The sequence below is a fragment of the Plectropomus leopardus genome, chromosome 16 (assembly GCF_008729295.1).
Source record: "Plectropomus leopardus isolate mb chromosome 16, YSFRI_Pleo_2.0, whole genome shotgun sequence".
NCBI lineage: Eukaryota > Metazoa > Chordata > Actinopteri > Perciformes > Serranidae > Plectropomus > Plectropomus leopardus.
In genome coordinates, this window is record NC_056478.1 from 10423928 (window position 1) to 10438453 (window position 14526).

The following is a 14526-nucleotide window of genomic DNA, read 5'->3' on the forward strand; positions in this document are numbered from 1 at the left end:
TTATTTTTAGAAAATTACATGTACACACTCACTCTCACACACACACACACACACACACACACGCACATATATATAAACCACCAAATTTCCACTTTAACCCCTTAACAGTCACAAGAAATGCCTTTTTCAAAAAATTATACATTAGAGATCGTATAATATGTTAAAACAAAAACATAAACTTAATTATTAAGAAAAAAGTCAATGTTATTAAATAAAAAAATAAAAATAAAAGTAACTTCATAAAATAAACAAAATAAATCTAATAAATTCATATAAGAAATTATGAATCATGTAACAAAATCTGAAAAAAATCCACGGCCAATTAAATGTAATTAAAATATAATAGAATTGCAGTGTAATTAAAATAGTAAAATGTATCATATAAATACATGTGTTTAAAATGAAATTGGGTTTTGCTGAGTTTTTAGTGAAGCAAAACTAGACAACTGTGCGGTTACAGTGCCTGTTAAGGAGCTAAAGTTACCCAGTTAAGTTTTTTTACTATGGAGCAATGTTTCTATAAAACAGATCCCGGTTTTGTCTGTTTCTTGTGCACAAGAATGCACATGGATGCTCACGTGTATGCAGTCACATCATACATGGATTGGCTGAAAGTTTTCGACAGAAACATAGCCGTGTGATAACAAATGGTATGGCTGATGTGAATAAAGTCTCAAAATATCCGAAAATCTGTTAAATGTTTCTATGTTATAAATCTGTCAAATGTTGTATGAGAAAGGAAATGCATTTAAAACCATTCATTACGCCTAATGGATAGAATGCATTTTGGTGGGAAAAAACTGAATGTAAACATTACTTTGTTTGTTTACTAGAAAACTCTTTTCAGTAAATATTTCAAATTGAGAAAGTGGGGCTATGTGGCAGAACTGACATGTATTTGACAATAGCTGAAACAAAAATGATCTACATCTCTATTTAGATCAGTGTGATTTACGTTAGTTGAGAACTTAGAATACAAAAATTACACATCGGATGTGAAAGTGTAGTCATGTTAGATAAAAACACTATTTGGTATTAGCACAAGCACAGAAGGATTTCCACTTGAAATACGTCTTATTCAGATTCTGTCAGTGTGCGCTCAAAAATCCCATCTTGTTTGAAACCACCTACAGCAGCATCACATATGCAGCAGAAACATGACAAAATGTGCTCACATAGACACAAGCGTGCAGACACACACACACACACACACACAGAGTGCACCACATTTTGCCACACTTTCTCAGAGCCGACATAATCTCCAACTAAGCTTCTGTCACTAAGACCTCGAGGAATGTGTGTATGTTGGGAGCATGGGGAATACACAAACCATAAATGTGACCAGTTTACATAATGGGTCACCACTTCAAAGGCTCTTACATGCGGGAACTATTAGTCATCTAAAATTGAAATCTCTGCTGACCTCCAGTTGTAAACATTTTTTAGTATGTGAAGCTTAAAAAGTCTGCAGATTTGTTGAAGATAGAAACCCAGTCTTGTCTCTCTGAGTTATATTTAATTCACAGCAGCATCAGACAGAATGGCGTATTGATTTTTGCTCCACTCATTCATCATGACCAGGCTGTGAGCACTGACAGACAGGGAGACAGACAGTCTACCACTGAGTCCTGAACCCTGGTGTATGCGTGTTTTCCACCACAAATATTCACTGAACGCACACACAACACACACACACACACACACACACACACATTACGATTTCCCGCAGCAGCCCTATCCCGTTACCCCACATGCACATTAAGGTGATAAAGCAACAGATCAGTGTCTGCACATGTTGTAAACTACAGCACAGACAAGTTAACTCAGCACATGTCTTGCGGTTGCATTGCATTGTGGTCCACTGAGGTTGCTGTCAATGAGGGGGGAAAAAAAAAACAACAACCTAATCGCCAGAATAAATGTCGGCATTGTACATTTCTGAAAACCACAGAAATGCAACATTTGGAGTGATTATGTTGCAGAAATGTTGCAAAAAATAGGGTTGAAACAACACTGTAGTTTATGTGTAGGGGTGGGGGGGGGCAGTACAGCAAAGTATCGCTATATTTTGTTTGGCAATATTGTATCAATACACGGACACCAAGTATGTTTTTTTTTAAATTATTATGTCATTTATATCGCAAATACAAATTCAACTTTTGGCAACCCAATAGAATAGTAAAATCAACTGTTATTCAGTTCACTAGATGCATTTCTCTGCATAACAATTACTGAGGTGAGATGAAAAACAATCTTATTAGATGAAGCAGATGATGACAAAGTTTTCCTTTGGGGACATCATTTCAACAGGTAATACTTATGTATTGCGATGCTGCAATACATATTGTTGCAATCTCAACGTGGCCCAAAAATCATTCAAAATCCCAATAATATTTGTATTGGGGCTTAAGTATTGTGATAATATTGTAGTGTGGGACCTCTGATGATTCCCACTCCTGTTAACGTGTGTATGTGATATTTTGCGGTTGCAACAGTATGAGGCTTTCATGGTACGATAACCCTCTCAGATAATATTTCAGTGTCAGATTGTCCCCATATTACAGAATTATTAGTTTTATCTGTCACAATGACCCTTACAGGAATTAAAACAGAGGGCTTTTTTTTAGATAAAAAAAAAATAGTACTATAACTAAACCTTTAAACCAATCCCTTTTAGAAGGAAAGCATGTAAAGAGTCTCCCCTTTGAAAATAACTAATACAGAGGCGAGATTCTCTATCCAGTCGCATTATTAAAATACAAGTTTTGGTGGCACAGTCAAAGCTAGAAATGCTGCCAATGTCTCGCTAAAAAACAAACAGTGTTGTTCTTTATTGGTCTAGAACAGCGGTTTGCACTGGTCTGCAGCTTGTCTCCATTTCGCTTAGGTGTCACACCATCAACCATCCCCTCCACCTCCAGATAATAAAGTCACATCATATACATGCACTCAGAACTACATCACTTTAGAAACCTCGATATGACACATAAAATACATACATAAAAACTAAAAAATGAGAAATGTACAATGCCAACATTTTTTTCTGGCGACTGGGCTGAAAAATAAAAAAATCTAATTTTTCTGCAGCGTATTTCTCCCTGTATGATTTATGATGATGTCTTTGATCGATTCTACAATGAAATTACATTGTAGCTGTGCTTGAAATATCTCCATGTGACATGATGTAATCAAAATATCAGCCAGCTATCCTCAGGGGAGTAAAGAAATATAAAATGGTCCCAGAAATGCAAAATCATCGTTGTGTTATTGCAGTAAGCGGATTAAAGGTGAATTCGCCCCTTAACTCTCAATTCAACGTGTATTTACTGTTTCATTTACATAGATTCTTGAGGGGTTTTAGCTCCTAAATGGAAAGAGGCCTGCTTCATCACTCACAACCAGTCTGTTCTGGTTCAGTATCTGCAAAATATTTTGGTTGCATCAAATTTTCAAAAGCCTTGGGATGCATCTAAAGCTCAAACCAAGCTTTCTGTCTGCTGTCAGCTCATCTTTTCAAAGCTCAATCAATCATTCTGACACTTAAAAACTGCTCCCAGTCTTGTGTTTTACAACATAAAGGCGGTGGTGGGATGACAGGGCTTTGACAAGAGCTGCCGTATCGTAACGTTGAATTAGGGCTTTCTCTTTTATTTTCCCCCAAGGTAATTACAGTACAGTGAATTGCTACTGTGTGACTCAAGATGTCAATAAAAAGAACATTTTTCTACAAGTTTAGACAATCTAGAGAAGTTATTATTGTTTATTACTCACACATTTTCCTCTATCCTTTTAAATCTTCTCTAAGTGTTGTTATTTAACTATCTGCATACTGATGACTTAATATGTATATATACATAATACATTAATAATAATTATAAAAAAAAGTAATAATTATTTAAAAAATAAAATTATTGTATTTTATAAAAAAGATATATTAGATATACAAAATATAAATATAATATATGATCTTAATAAAGATAAAATTATATTTAATTATATAAAATATTTACAAACACAATGGAAAAATTATCCTAAGAAGTCATGCTAGAGCAGTGGTAGGGATGGTGGAGTGAAGAGTGTGTGGAGAATGTATGAGTAAAAGAAATTTTTTTTAAAAGAAATGTAAATTTGCAAGTAGCCTACCATGTGTTTTTTAGTTTGATATTTATTCTTTTTATGTTGGCTAAGTCATTTATTTGTATTTATTTGCATTAGCTGTTGTTCTTGTGTGTGTATATATAAATATATATAAATATATATATATATATATATATATATATATATATATATATATATAATTCTTTTGGAGGGTGGAGGGGGCTATGGCGACTAGGGCGCCGAAATGTGCTAGGTCCAGCACTGTCTGCTTCTCACCTGCAGTCAGGCGCAGGGCACCAGCGTGTATCTGGATCAGCAGCCAGGAAACGCCTCAACTGGTACTCCTCAAACCGCTCCAGCAGCGCCCGGTCATCCAGGATGGCACGAACATCCAGTGGCGCTAACGTCTCAGGGCACTGCGGGCACGCGATGCCCACCCGGCTCTCAGATATCTCGATGCGCAGGTACTGGCGGAGGCAGTCGGAGCACGTCCGGTGGGAACAGGAGGTGAGTCGTGGGAAGTGGCAACGCGGTTGACTGAGCAGGCACAGTGGGCACTCCTCCAGGTGTTCATCCAGTAGCTGCTCCTGGCTGGAGGAGGAGAGGGACAGGACGCCGGTGGAGCCGCTGCCGACCCCGCCCACGCACTCGCCGGTGACTGCACCGTCCTCGCCTGCCTCAGCCGCTGCTGGCGGACCTCCTCCTTCTCCTCTTTCTCCTCCAGAAACTCTTGATTCTCCAGCCTCTTCTGCTGTGAGGCTGAGGTCCTGTGGACAGTTACAGAGCTGCTGATTTACCAAATACGATCATTAACATTAAAAATGTTCTCACACACAGAGTGACAAGCAGGGTCAAAACAAGAGGGAGGGCCCCAAGGGGAGGGAGGCCCACGAGACGCCTGGATTGAACAGTTGGGTTTTGTTTGCATTTTTATATTTTATATTATATTCTTAAAATTATCTGAATAAATAGGTTTAAAGACTGAATTTTGTATTTAAAAAAATAAGGGGCCTCAGGGGCCCCTCTCAGCCCGTAACCCCTATTTTTGCTCATTGTGATGTCATTTCTTGGAATTTCTTTAAATGCTTCATATCCCTAAAATCTGTACAACCAAAGCTTGAAAATTGTGAGTCAAGAAACCATAATAAATGATAAAAGTAATGAAACTGTGTCGTTAAAAGAGATAATACAAAAACCAGCTTAAAGAAAGAAAGCAAAGTGACTTTGTAAAACAAAAATTTTAATAAATGCAGGAGAGAAACATCGATCAAGAGAGGGGGCCCATTGAGGCCCCATAATTTATTGCTACGTCCCTGGTCACAAGTTGTGAGGACATTCTGCTGCTTTCCATAAAAATAAGATTTATTTTAATAAATAAATGAAAACAAATGGAACATCCCCACATTTCTGGTGAACATTTCTATTGCTGGGTGTGTATGAAGGTGGATGTTTGGTGTAGCTGGTTTCTTGGCAACATAATTTCTCGAAATTACCAATTAATTAAATAAACACTCTAATGGATTTGGGCTGTAACAGGGAAGCAAGCAGAAGCTAATACGTCCAAAGTTAATGATCTACAGCCGCTCTTCACGTTCCTCATTTCTTTTCTGAGACATTTTGATTCTGGCAACAAAACTAGACATAAGAGTATCAGAAATATGGAGGGATGATTAAACTAAAAATGAGCAATTAATACAGATAATAGAGCTGAAAATCATCTGTGAGAAAGAATAATGAAAAACAAATACAAATTCTGACACATTACTTAATTTTCATCCAAATTTGAATTTCTGTCAGTGTGTTTACAAAGACAGAATTACCAATAAAACTCTAAATATCTTTGTTAAAGGACTTTATAAAACTAGAGACTTAAATGTGATCACATTAAAGCCAAAATCAAACATTTTCACAACTCCACAAATCTACCAAAAGCCAAACAATAACCAGGAGAATTACTTAAATTTGACAGATATGAGATCCGCTCCTCAGTCTCACCTGCTCTGGATGCTCGCTCGGGGTCAGCGTGATGGCCACCTCCTCTCTCGGCCACGCTTCCACAGGCCTTTCTGGCTTTGGCTCCGATTTGGGCTTCCTGCTGAAGAAGTTCAGGAAGCTCAGCGGCCCCGTCTGCTGCTTGGGCCTCTTCATGGTCAGGGACGAGAGCGGGAGCAGCAGCTGAGGAGGACAGGCCAACGACCATGGGCAGGATGCAAAAAAGCGTGCGTGTGTATGTGCAAGAGAGAGAGAGTGTGTGCAAGTGTGTGTGTGTGAGTTTGTGTGTGTGTGTGTGTGTGTGTGGGCGGGTGAGCACAGCGAGCTCTCACGGCTCTTGGAGCTGGGCGGCTGCTCTGCTGTGTGAAGGAGGAAGAGCGGGAGAGATGGAGAGGTAGACGACAGGGAGGAGGTAATCCCTGCCCGAGGGGAACATCACTAATTTGGAGCCTTTCCGAGGCCTGGTCACGTGATTTACTTTGTCTCTCTTCAGTCTTCTTTCCTCCCTCCTCTTCCTCCTCCACCTCCACCGCAGTCCCCTCAGTCTGAGTTAGTCCTGAACTGGCCGAGTGTCCTTCATCACTTTAGGCCTCCTCCTCACTAGCGGTCGCTTAAACCTGTAAACAAACATCACAATGATGACTAAATTAAAATCAGACATCATTCTGTCAATAAATATGTTGCAATACAAATAAAAATCTCCTTGAATTCAGGATGAGAACCCAGTATTAGTTTTTATTTAATTACCTGGTGTTGCACACAGGGCAGCTATGTTCTACAAAATCTTCAGGGGCTTACACAAAGATATATGTAAAAATATGAGGATCATTTGGCAGGAGGACACAGGATGTGAATAATAGCAATGAGGAATGGTTGAAAATACTGTCAAATACTGTGAAATATATAAAGGAAACGAGGGGGAAATTTACTCAGCTTAAAATAATTCATAGGTTTTACTTTACTCCACAGGGTGGGTCTGATTTTTGTTAGAAATGTCAGACAGAAACAGGAACATTTCTACATGCTATCTGGGAACATTTTGAAAACGTCGGGAAAATGTAATAAAAGATTCAAAATAAATTATGTTCCCTCTATAATCTGTTGTAACTTGCTTTGATTCATACTGTAAATGAACTTTTATTCTCTTGTGAACACTGTTGAGGTAGAAAAACCTCTTGGTGAACCCCATTCACATGAATATGAATGTAATCTAAGAAATTTTTGCCTCTGGCTGCAAATTCAGAATCCTATAACACAGAACAGCAAACAGGACTTTTACACAAAAACACAGATGGCTCAATCTGTGTTATACAAAGGCTTCATTTGTTACATCATTATCGTCATTAGGAATCAATTAATATTCAGTTACTGCAAACTACTACATAAATACAAACCCATTTTTTTGTGCTGCATTAAGATGCCTGTGGCAAGCATTTAAACCATTAATCCCTGATCAAATTGGTTCGATTTCTTTCAAAAACCTTGAGAAAAAAGGGCCATGAGCAACTTGGCAAGAAATGTTCTGCAAATTGCAAGAAATTTGTGTATTTTGGAAATATTATTTTTAAAGCTAAAAAAAAATTGTTTGCATGTTTGTATGTTTTTATATTTTATTATCTATATTTAAAATTATTTTACAGAATAGTTATAATTTTAAGCAGCTTTTTTTAGGTAATTTTCTTGTGTTTTCTTCTTCTTTTTTTTAACTCTCCTGTTTGCTTGCTTGTTTGTGTGTTTGTGGGTTTTTTGCTAATTTTCAGTTAATTTCCTTGTACTTTTTTTTTTTTTTTACTAATATATGAGTAATTTTTGTCTCATTCCCTCTTAAATTGCTCATTGCCTTCTTCACATCTTTTTGACAGAATCAAGGCTAATTTTCCCAGGTTTTACAGGGTTAAATGGTGTGTTCAGTCTCTCTCATTTACTCAAAAGCTGAGCAGACACAATACCAAGAACAAAAAATCTGACCTTTCAATAAAGTCACAATATAGCTGATTCCATCTTTGCCATTTTACTCCTGAATCTCTCACTAAAATCCCCCGAGAGTCATTTATATGGTATAAAATTCAAACTGGAGGGGTTTGGGTCTGTGCGACCCGTCATCGAGACTCAGACACGAGCATTAAGGTCACAGCCATGAGACACAAAGAGCAGAAGGACGACAGAGTTGTGACTGGTCTGACAGAAAGGATCGGGGGAGGCGGAGGGTGAGACAGCGGAGAGGCAGTGATAGACAGCACAGACAACTCATTCTGTCTCCATTAGGCAGCCGCGAGCTTTCATAATCAGGCCCGGAGAGCAAAGAGAGCATGAGGTGATTCATGCAACCCCAGACCAATTAAAATAGCTGTCTCCATATTGACACTGCGTCAAATCGGACCACGGAGCACAGCATGAAGTATGATACGGTGATAGATCATCTATTTAAAGATCCGAAACAGTTTCACTTTCTCTAAAGTCAAATGTGATTTTTTTTAAATATCTAGTGAATAGCACTGGCCAGAGGCAGGCTACAGGAGCTACATGCTTCATCATTCTTTTAACAAGGATGCACAAAGAGTCTGCATTTATGTAACACTGCAGTGCCTAACCTGCCTGCTTGCATAGAGACTGAGAGTTAGAGTCGTATTTATATTCTAGTCCTGTGGATACGTTTAAATTGACTTGAATAGCAGGCTCCTCTTCAGCAGCACATCATTATATACAATATGGTAATTTAAGACGAAAGAAAAAAGCATGGCTTCCCTTTGAAATGTTGGCTCCTTAAACAGATGATTAGTTTTATTTTAGATGCAGTAAAAAACTTAAAAAAAAAAAAAAAAACACAAAACAAAATGGACTAAAATACAGGGAACAATGCAGACAGCTGTTTTTGTTTAGTTTGTGTATTTCGTGGTGGAATTAACATCCTTCACATTTGTGCGAGCAAAACTTGAAAAGATGAAAAGAGAGAGGATCTTTTCGGACACCTTTTTAAAAATGTTTAAACCAAATATATTCAAATAACTTTAAACAAACAAATGTGTCAACATGAAGACAAATTTAGGAGTTAAGAGTCTTACAGCATGCATCTACATGTTTAGAGGTAAAACTATGGAGGCCCTGAGAGGCAAAAAAAAACTGGTGATCCATTATCCAAGTCTGATCTTTATTACATCTCAACCAATTTTTATGACTTAAAAAAGGGTGAAAAAAGGTGTTGCCAAAGTAATATTTCTGTGTTCATTATTACTTTTTTTTATCTTTATCTGTGAAATAAAGTTCAGATGGATGAAAAAGTTTGGTGTTGTGTAGATAATTAATTTCTTTCTTTTTTGTGATAATATTAATGGCTTTTTTGCCTTTAGGCTACAGGTTGGAATTGAACTGGGCTGCTGCAATGGACTCAGCCTATATGGGCTGCACACTCTAACTGGTGAGCGCCTCATTTCAACTTAACGAACCAGCCATTCTTTGACCATTTTTCGATCTTTTAAAGCTAGCGACAGGAACAAAAAGAAACAAAAGTTCAGCTCAAAACAATGCAATCAAACTGACCCTCACACGCGTTGCATTCAGTTAGGACATAGTGGTAATAAAACAAGAATAAATGAAGTACACCCTTCAAGTGATCTTTTTTTAATGATTGAAATTGTATTCAGAATACCACACATTTAATCTGTAACTGTAATGGAATAAAGTTACTCATATTTTAGTACTTGTAGTCTGTTACTCCCCAACTTGCTAACACATATTATACAGAACGTTACTTTTATGTAAAGTTTTGGGAGGAATTTAAAGTCACGTGGATGAAAACATGAACGCTTTTAGTCCTTTTTTTTCAGTCTTATGACTGAAAAAAAAGAAAAAACAGAAGGAAAACTAACTTGCCCAAACTTTTCACTAAATATCTTTTTTTCCTTGTTTTCACTAATTTAAAAAAAATAAAAAACTTTTTTTTCCACTTGTTCTTATGTCATAAAAACAGAAGCGAAAGGTATCAGACTTAGAAAATTGACCATCAGAAAAAAAATTCTTTCTTGCCTCTCAGGGCCTCCGAACACTGACGATAAAAAAAAATCAACATCTTTTGTGATAAAATTAATCTTGGTCTTCTTTGAGAAAACTAGAGGAACACAAACAGGCCAGATGAGAGGAGTGTGTGAACACACTCACAGCATTCAGTTTCACACAGGCCGACAACAGGAAGGATACAATGACACCGTTGAAGCTACAGTATCTGTACTACTCTTACAGACTGACAGTGATGGTAAACACTGCAGCAACTGCAGTTTTGTCTTTTTTTTTAAAAAAAATAAACTTCTTTCTAATTTCTCTCGACAAAATCTTCCTTTGGAAGAAGTGCAGTTCATATAAGGACATCTTATCCACAACTTGACCATCAGTTACAGTTATCATTTGTGGTGTTCATTCTCTCCTGACTTCTCCCTATATTTTATAAGTGAAAACTGTAATCTTTTGTTAAATTCAGACTCAAATCTCTCATGAAAAAGCAAGGTAGTGGAGACATCCTGTGTTGTGTTAACCTCTTCCACTCTGCGAGGACGCTGCTGTCCTCAGCTAACGCTATTGTCTTTTGTATCCTGTAGGGGGCTGGGCACATTTAAAGCCAGAGTGGAGATACAAGGTTTCTTCTCATGTCCACTTTATGCTAAAACGTCAGTTTTTGGTGAAACTCATGCCGTCTTTGACATTTAGTACAAATGTGTTATTTGTGCCTATTGTTTTTGAATACTCCTGCATACCGAGGTTCCTAAACATTACTGGAATTGCATTAATTGGGTCAAACTGGAAAGCCGAGACTCTTGTGGATTCAGTGAGCCCAATGTACTCATGTGTTATGATATTAATCCCCATAGTAGCTGTTTCATTGTAGTGAGACCTTTTTTTTCTTTTTCAAAAAATGGACCTCACTGTATAAAATGATCTGTTGTGACCTTTAGGATATTCAGAGCCTCATGAAACTTTACAGCCTGAAACAAGAGACCTCAGGCATTCAGAGGATGGATGGCAAAAGTATCAAAGCGTGGATTTTTCTACTGCATTAATCGAGGTCTTGATGTCTTAATGTGGTATTTTGGAGATATTTTTGACTATTTTTATCAGTTTTCAAGTGGTAAAAAAAGAGTAAATTTAGCACCAAATCTGTGTAACAAATGGTATCCACCCAAAAATTCTATAACAACTTATGCTACATAATGAGTATAATTAATCATAGGGTTTCCAGCTTTCAGATGATGTATACCACTTCTATGTAGCATATGTAGCATATATTGTTAACCTGCAATTTCTCCCTAGAGATTCTTTCTACCTTGTCAAAAAAAGACAAGATTGGGTCTATGGTAAGGATGGAGGGATGTGGAAGAGTATATTATGTTACCCCCAGAGAAAAAAAAGAACTTCGAACTCCCAGCAACAATTTCAAAATATTTAGTCCTCCCTCTACATATTTCCAGCTTTTCTGCATCCGGCAACTGTGCTGTGCATCCGCTTGGATTTCACCAACATCCATATTCCACATGGAACTGACTTTCTTTGCCAAAGTAGAGGATCCAAAGCACCGACCTCGGTGATAAACACTCACTGCGCTGCTGTTTATTTATAGACGTAATTCCCACATATGAAGACATCAAAAGCGCACACATAACACATTCAATAGAGCTAAATCTGCATGCAGTGAACATACTGTCCCTGTAGTGTATCTACGCCTTCACGTTCACATATACAAGCTTAAAAACACACACACACACACGCACGCACACACACAGGCACACTGATACATGTACGACACACATACACAGAGATTTTAGTGTTTTTGAACTCAGTGGGCTGCAGTGGGGACTTATCGCTCCAAACTATAAAACAGCGATTCCCAACTGGTGGGTCGCATTCCAAAAGTGGGTCGCAAGTCCATTCTGAATGGACAGCAAGTGACTCGCTAACATGTCAACTTTGTAAAAAACACGCTACAGTTTTGAAATTCAGGAAAATTCCGGTACAGAGCTTTTATTGTGAAGTGCCATTTCCTGCTGTGGAGTTGATTTTATTGCCCTGTGTTGGTATTATTTAGCCTATTAACATGCTGTGACTTTGCAGCATCATTGTCACTGATATTGAAGCAATAATATGCACTTTTTTGGTTACAGTTTTTTACAGTTAAGTTTTAAGTAACTTGCACTTTATTCTTGCAATATGTTTAATTTCATTGTGTTCGAAACTTGTGTGTCTTGTTTACATTTTGTAAAATATTACTGAATACGTGACCAATTATCTTATGTGTGAACCTTAAATTAATGAGTAAGAAGAAATCTGGACCCCGTGGCTGGACCAGATGGGAACCACAGGTAGCCAGGTAATTCGGCAACAAAATTTGCTGCTTAGCTTAAAAAAGTTGTCACTATGAGGGAAAGTTTCCCATCAGTTCGCTCAGAAATATTTGTTTTGCACAGACATCATTGCTCTTACACAGCTGAGCAAAGATAAAGAGACTTTGCACAGACTGTTCACATTAAATTAGATCACATAAAACATGATATCAACAGGAACAACGAGGGACTTTGAGTTACTCAATCATTGCAGAACAATGTGCACAATCATTAATTTTATGATAAATCAAGCATTTCTATATGACATCATACTACATTGTACTCCACTACTAAATGCTGGCAAACTGCGCTGTGTTTTGGCACCAAAGGACAGAGTGTGAGCGGGCTCTGGTCCACACATAACTGCCAGATGCGACTCAGATTTAAGGGCTCAGACTTGGATCGAGTTGGGTTGAGAATCAGCTCCAGATAGCAGTACAACTCAGACTAGTTTTGGACCAGTAACGGTCCTTAGAGTCAGTCCAGCTATTCTGACAAGTCTATTTAGGACCGCAAACTATGTTTACCAAAGTAAGGCCAAGGCTTCTGGGGCCGTATTCACAAAGCTTCCTGGTACAGAGAGTTGCCCCTAGTGACGAAATTCTAAGAAAATGCTTGGGATTATGATGATTTCTAAGTATTTTCCCTTAAAGTTAAGACTAGTTCCTGGTAAAGATAAAAGTAATTCACAATCAGCTCCTACGGTGAAAAACTGCTAGGCATGGGGAGGAGGACTTTTAAGATCTTCACTGTTTCTTGAGCAGAGGAGAAAATATCAGAAAGACAAAGAAGTAGAAAAATATTCTTCTAAAGCTGAATGACAGAGAGTAAATGAAATGCTACAGATTAGATGATGCAGGGATAATGTTTGTGGTCGATCTCATAAGTGGTGCTCTTACATCTCCCACACAACACAATAACGATAAAACACCAGAAGTGATCACAACACTAAAATATTTGCAACTGAAGAACTGCAGCAGTGTGAGCACAGTTTCCTATCGTGATGCAGTTCATTTTATTTCCACTGGGTGTCCACATCTTGCAGGCTCACAAAGGGCATGTCTGTGACAACCAATCACATCTGTTAGAATAATTTGTCATACCTAGCAACAGGGTCAACCACACTTCCTCACTTAGGGTAAAGTTTCTGTCCCTTCTTTGCTCAGAAATGCTAATAACTTTCTTAAATCACTCCTAAGCAAGGACTTCTTACTAGAATTTTTAAGGCTAAATTAAGAGCTCTTACAAGTTTGACTCCACGTTTGTGAATACGTCCCCTGAACTTCTAAATTGAAGTTTATTTTTCTTTTTCCCTTCAACATCTGACTAAACCTTCCATTTATCAAGGATAATGGTCTTTCACTCCAACTGTCCTGTTCACTTAATGAGCAAAACATCTATTGTGATAGATCATCATCATCATCATCTTGAATCAGATCATCCATCCATCACAAACTGCAGAAACGAAGACCACTGGCATGCACACACACTTCCGCACACACACAAACACACACATCATTATGCACATAAAAGTCTGAATTATGTAGAAACAGAGACGGAAATGACAGAAGACGCTTCTCGCCGATGAGACGCTGTTTGTCTTTCATGACCAGTGGCTATGATACAAACACAATGAACACCAGTGTTAAGGCTGATTCAAAGTCAGTGACAACGACTGATCACAGTCACAAGGAAAACTTGTAACAATAAAACTTGTGGGGCATCAAAAGCGGTGTGCATTTTAACCTCTTTAACCCTTTGAAACCCGAGCAAATTGGCTTGATTTCTTTCGAAAACATGGGAGGAAGGCAATAAACAACAAAAGAATAAATTACCCCAAAATTAGTCAAAAACTAGTTTAAAAAGTAACAAAAAATTACCAAAAATTAGGGTTATTCACATGCTCAATAAATTGAACATGTAAATAACCTGAATACGGTGCTTAAAAACAATAACGATTCTGTAACATAATTTTACATATAGGATTATGATCATTTTGAATATAATTTTCAAATTTCCCTGTTTTTTAAAGTAATTTTCTAAATCTAAAAAATTCTTGCCATTTTCAGGA

At 37.6% G+C, this 14526-nt stretch overlaps 1 protein-coding gene across 4 annotated transcripts in view; it reads right to left on the reverse strand.

Moving 5' to 3' along the window:
• Window positions 1-14526, reverse strand: part of si:ch211-278j3.3 (E3 ubiquitin-protein ligase RNF19B) — a 34693-nt gene that overhangs the window by 14603 nt on the left and 5564 nt on the right. For 3 of the 4 annotated variants that reach the window (XM_042502906.1, XM_042502907.1, XM_042502904.1), the window contains exons 2-3: window positions 6094-6707; window positions 4375-4865 (exon numbers count right to left, since the gene is read on the reverse strand). In XM_042502906.1, the coding sequence (XP_042358840.1) occupies window positions 4375-4865; window positions 6094-6246 (644 nt within the window). In that variant the 5' untranslated portion in view covers window positions 6247-6707. The remainder of the gene's footprint in view (window positions 1-4374; window positions 4866-6093; window positions 6708-14526) is intronic. The other variant, XM_042502905.1, reaches the window with a different exon arrangement.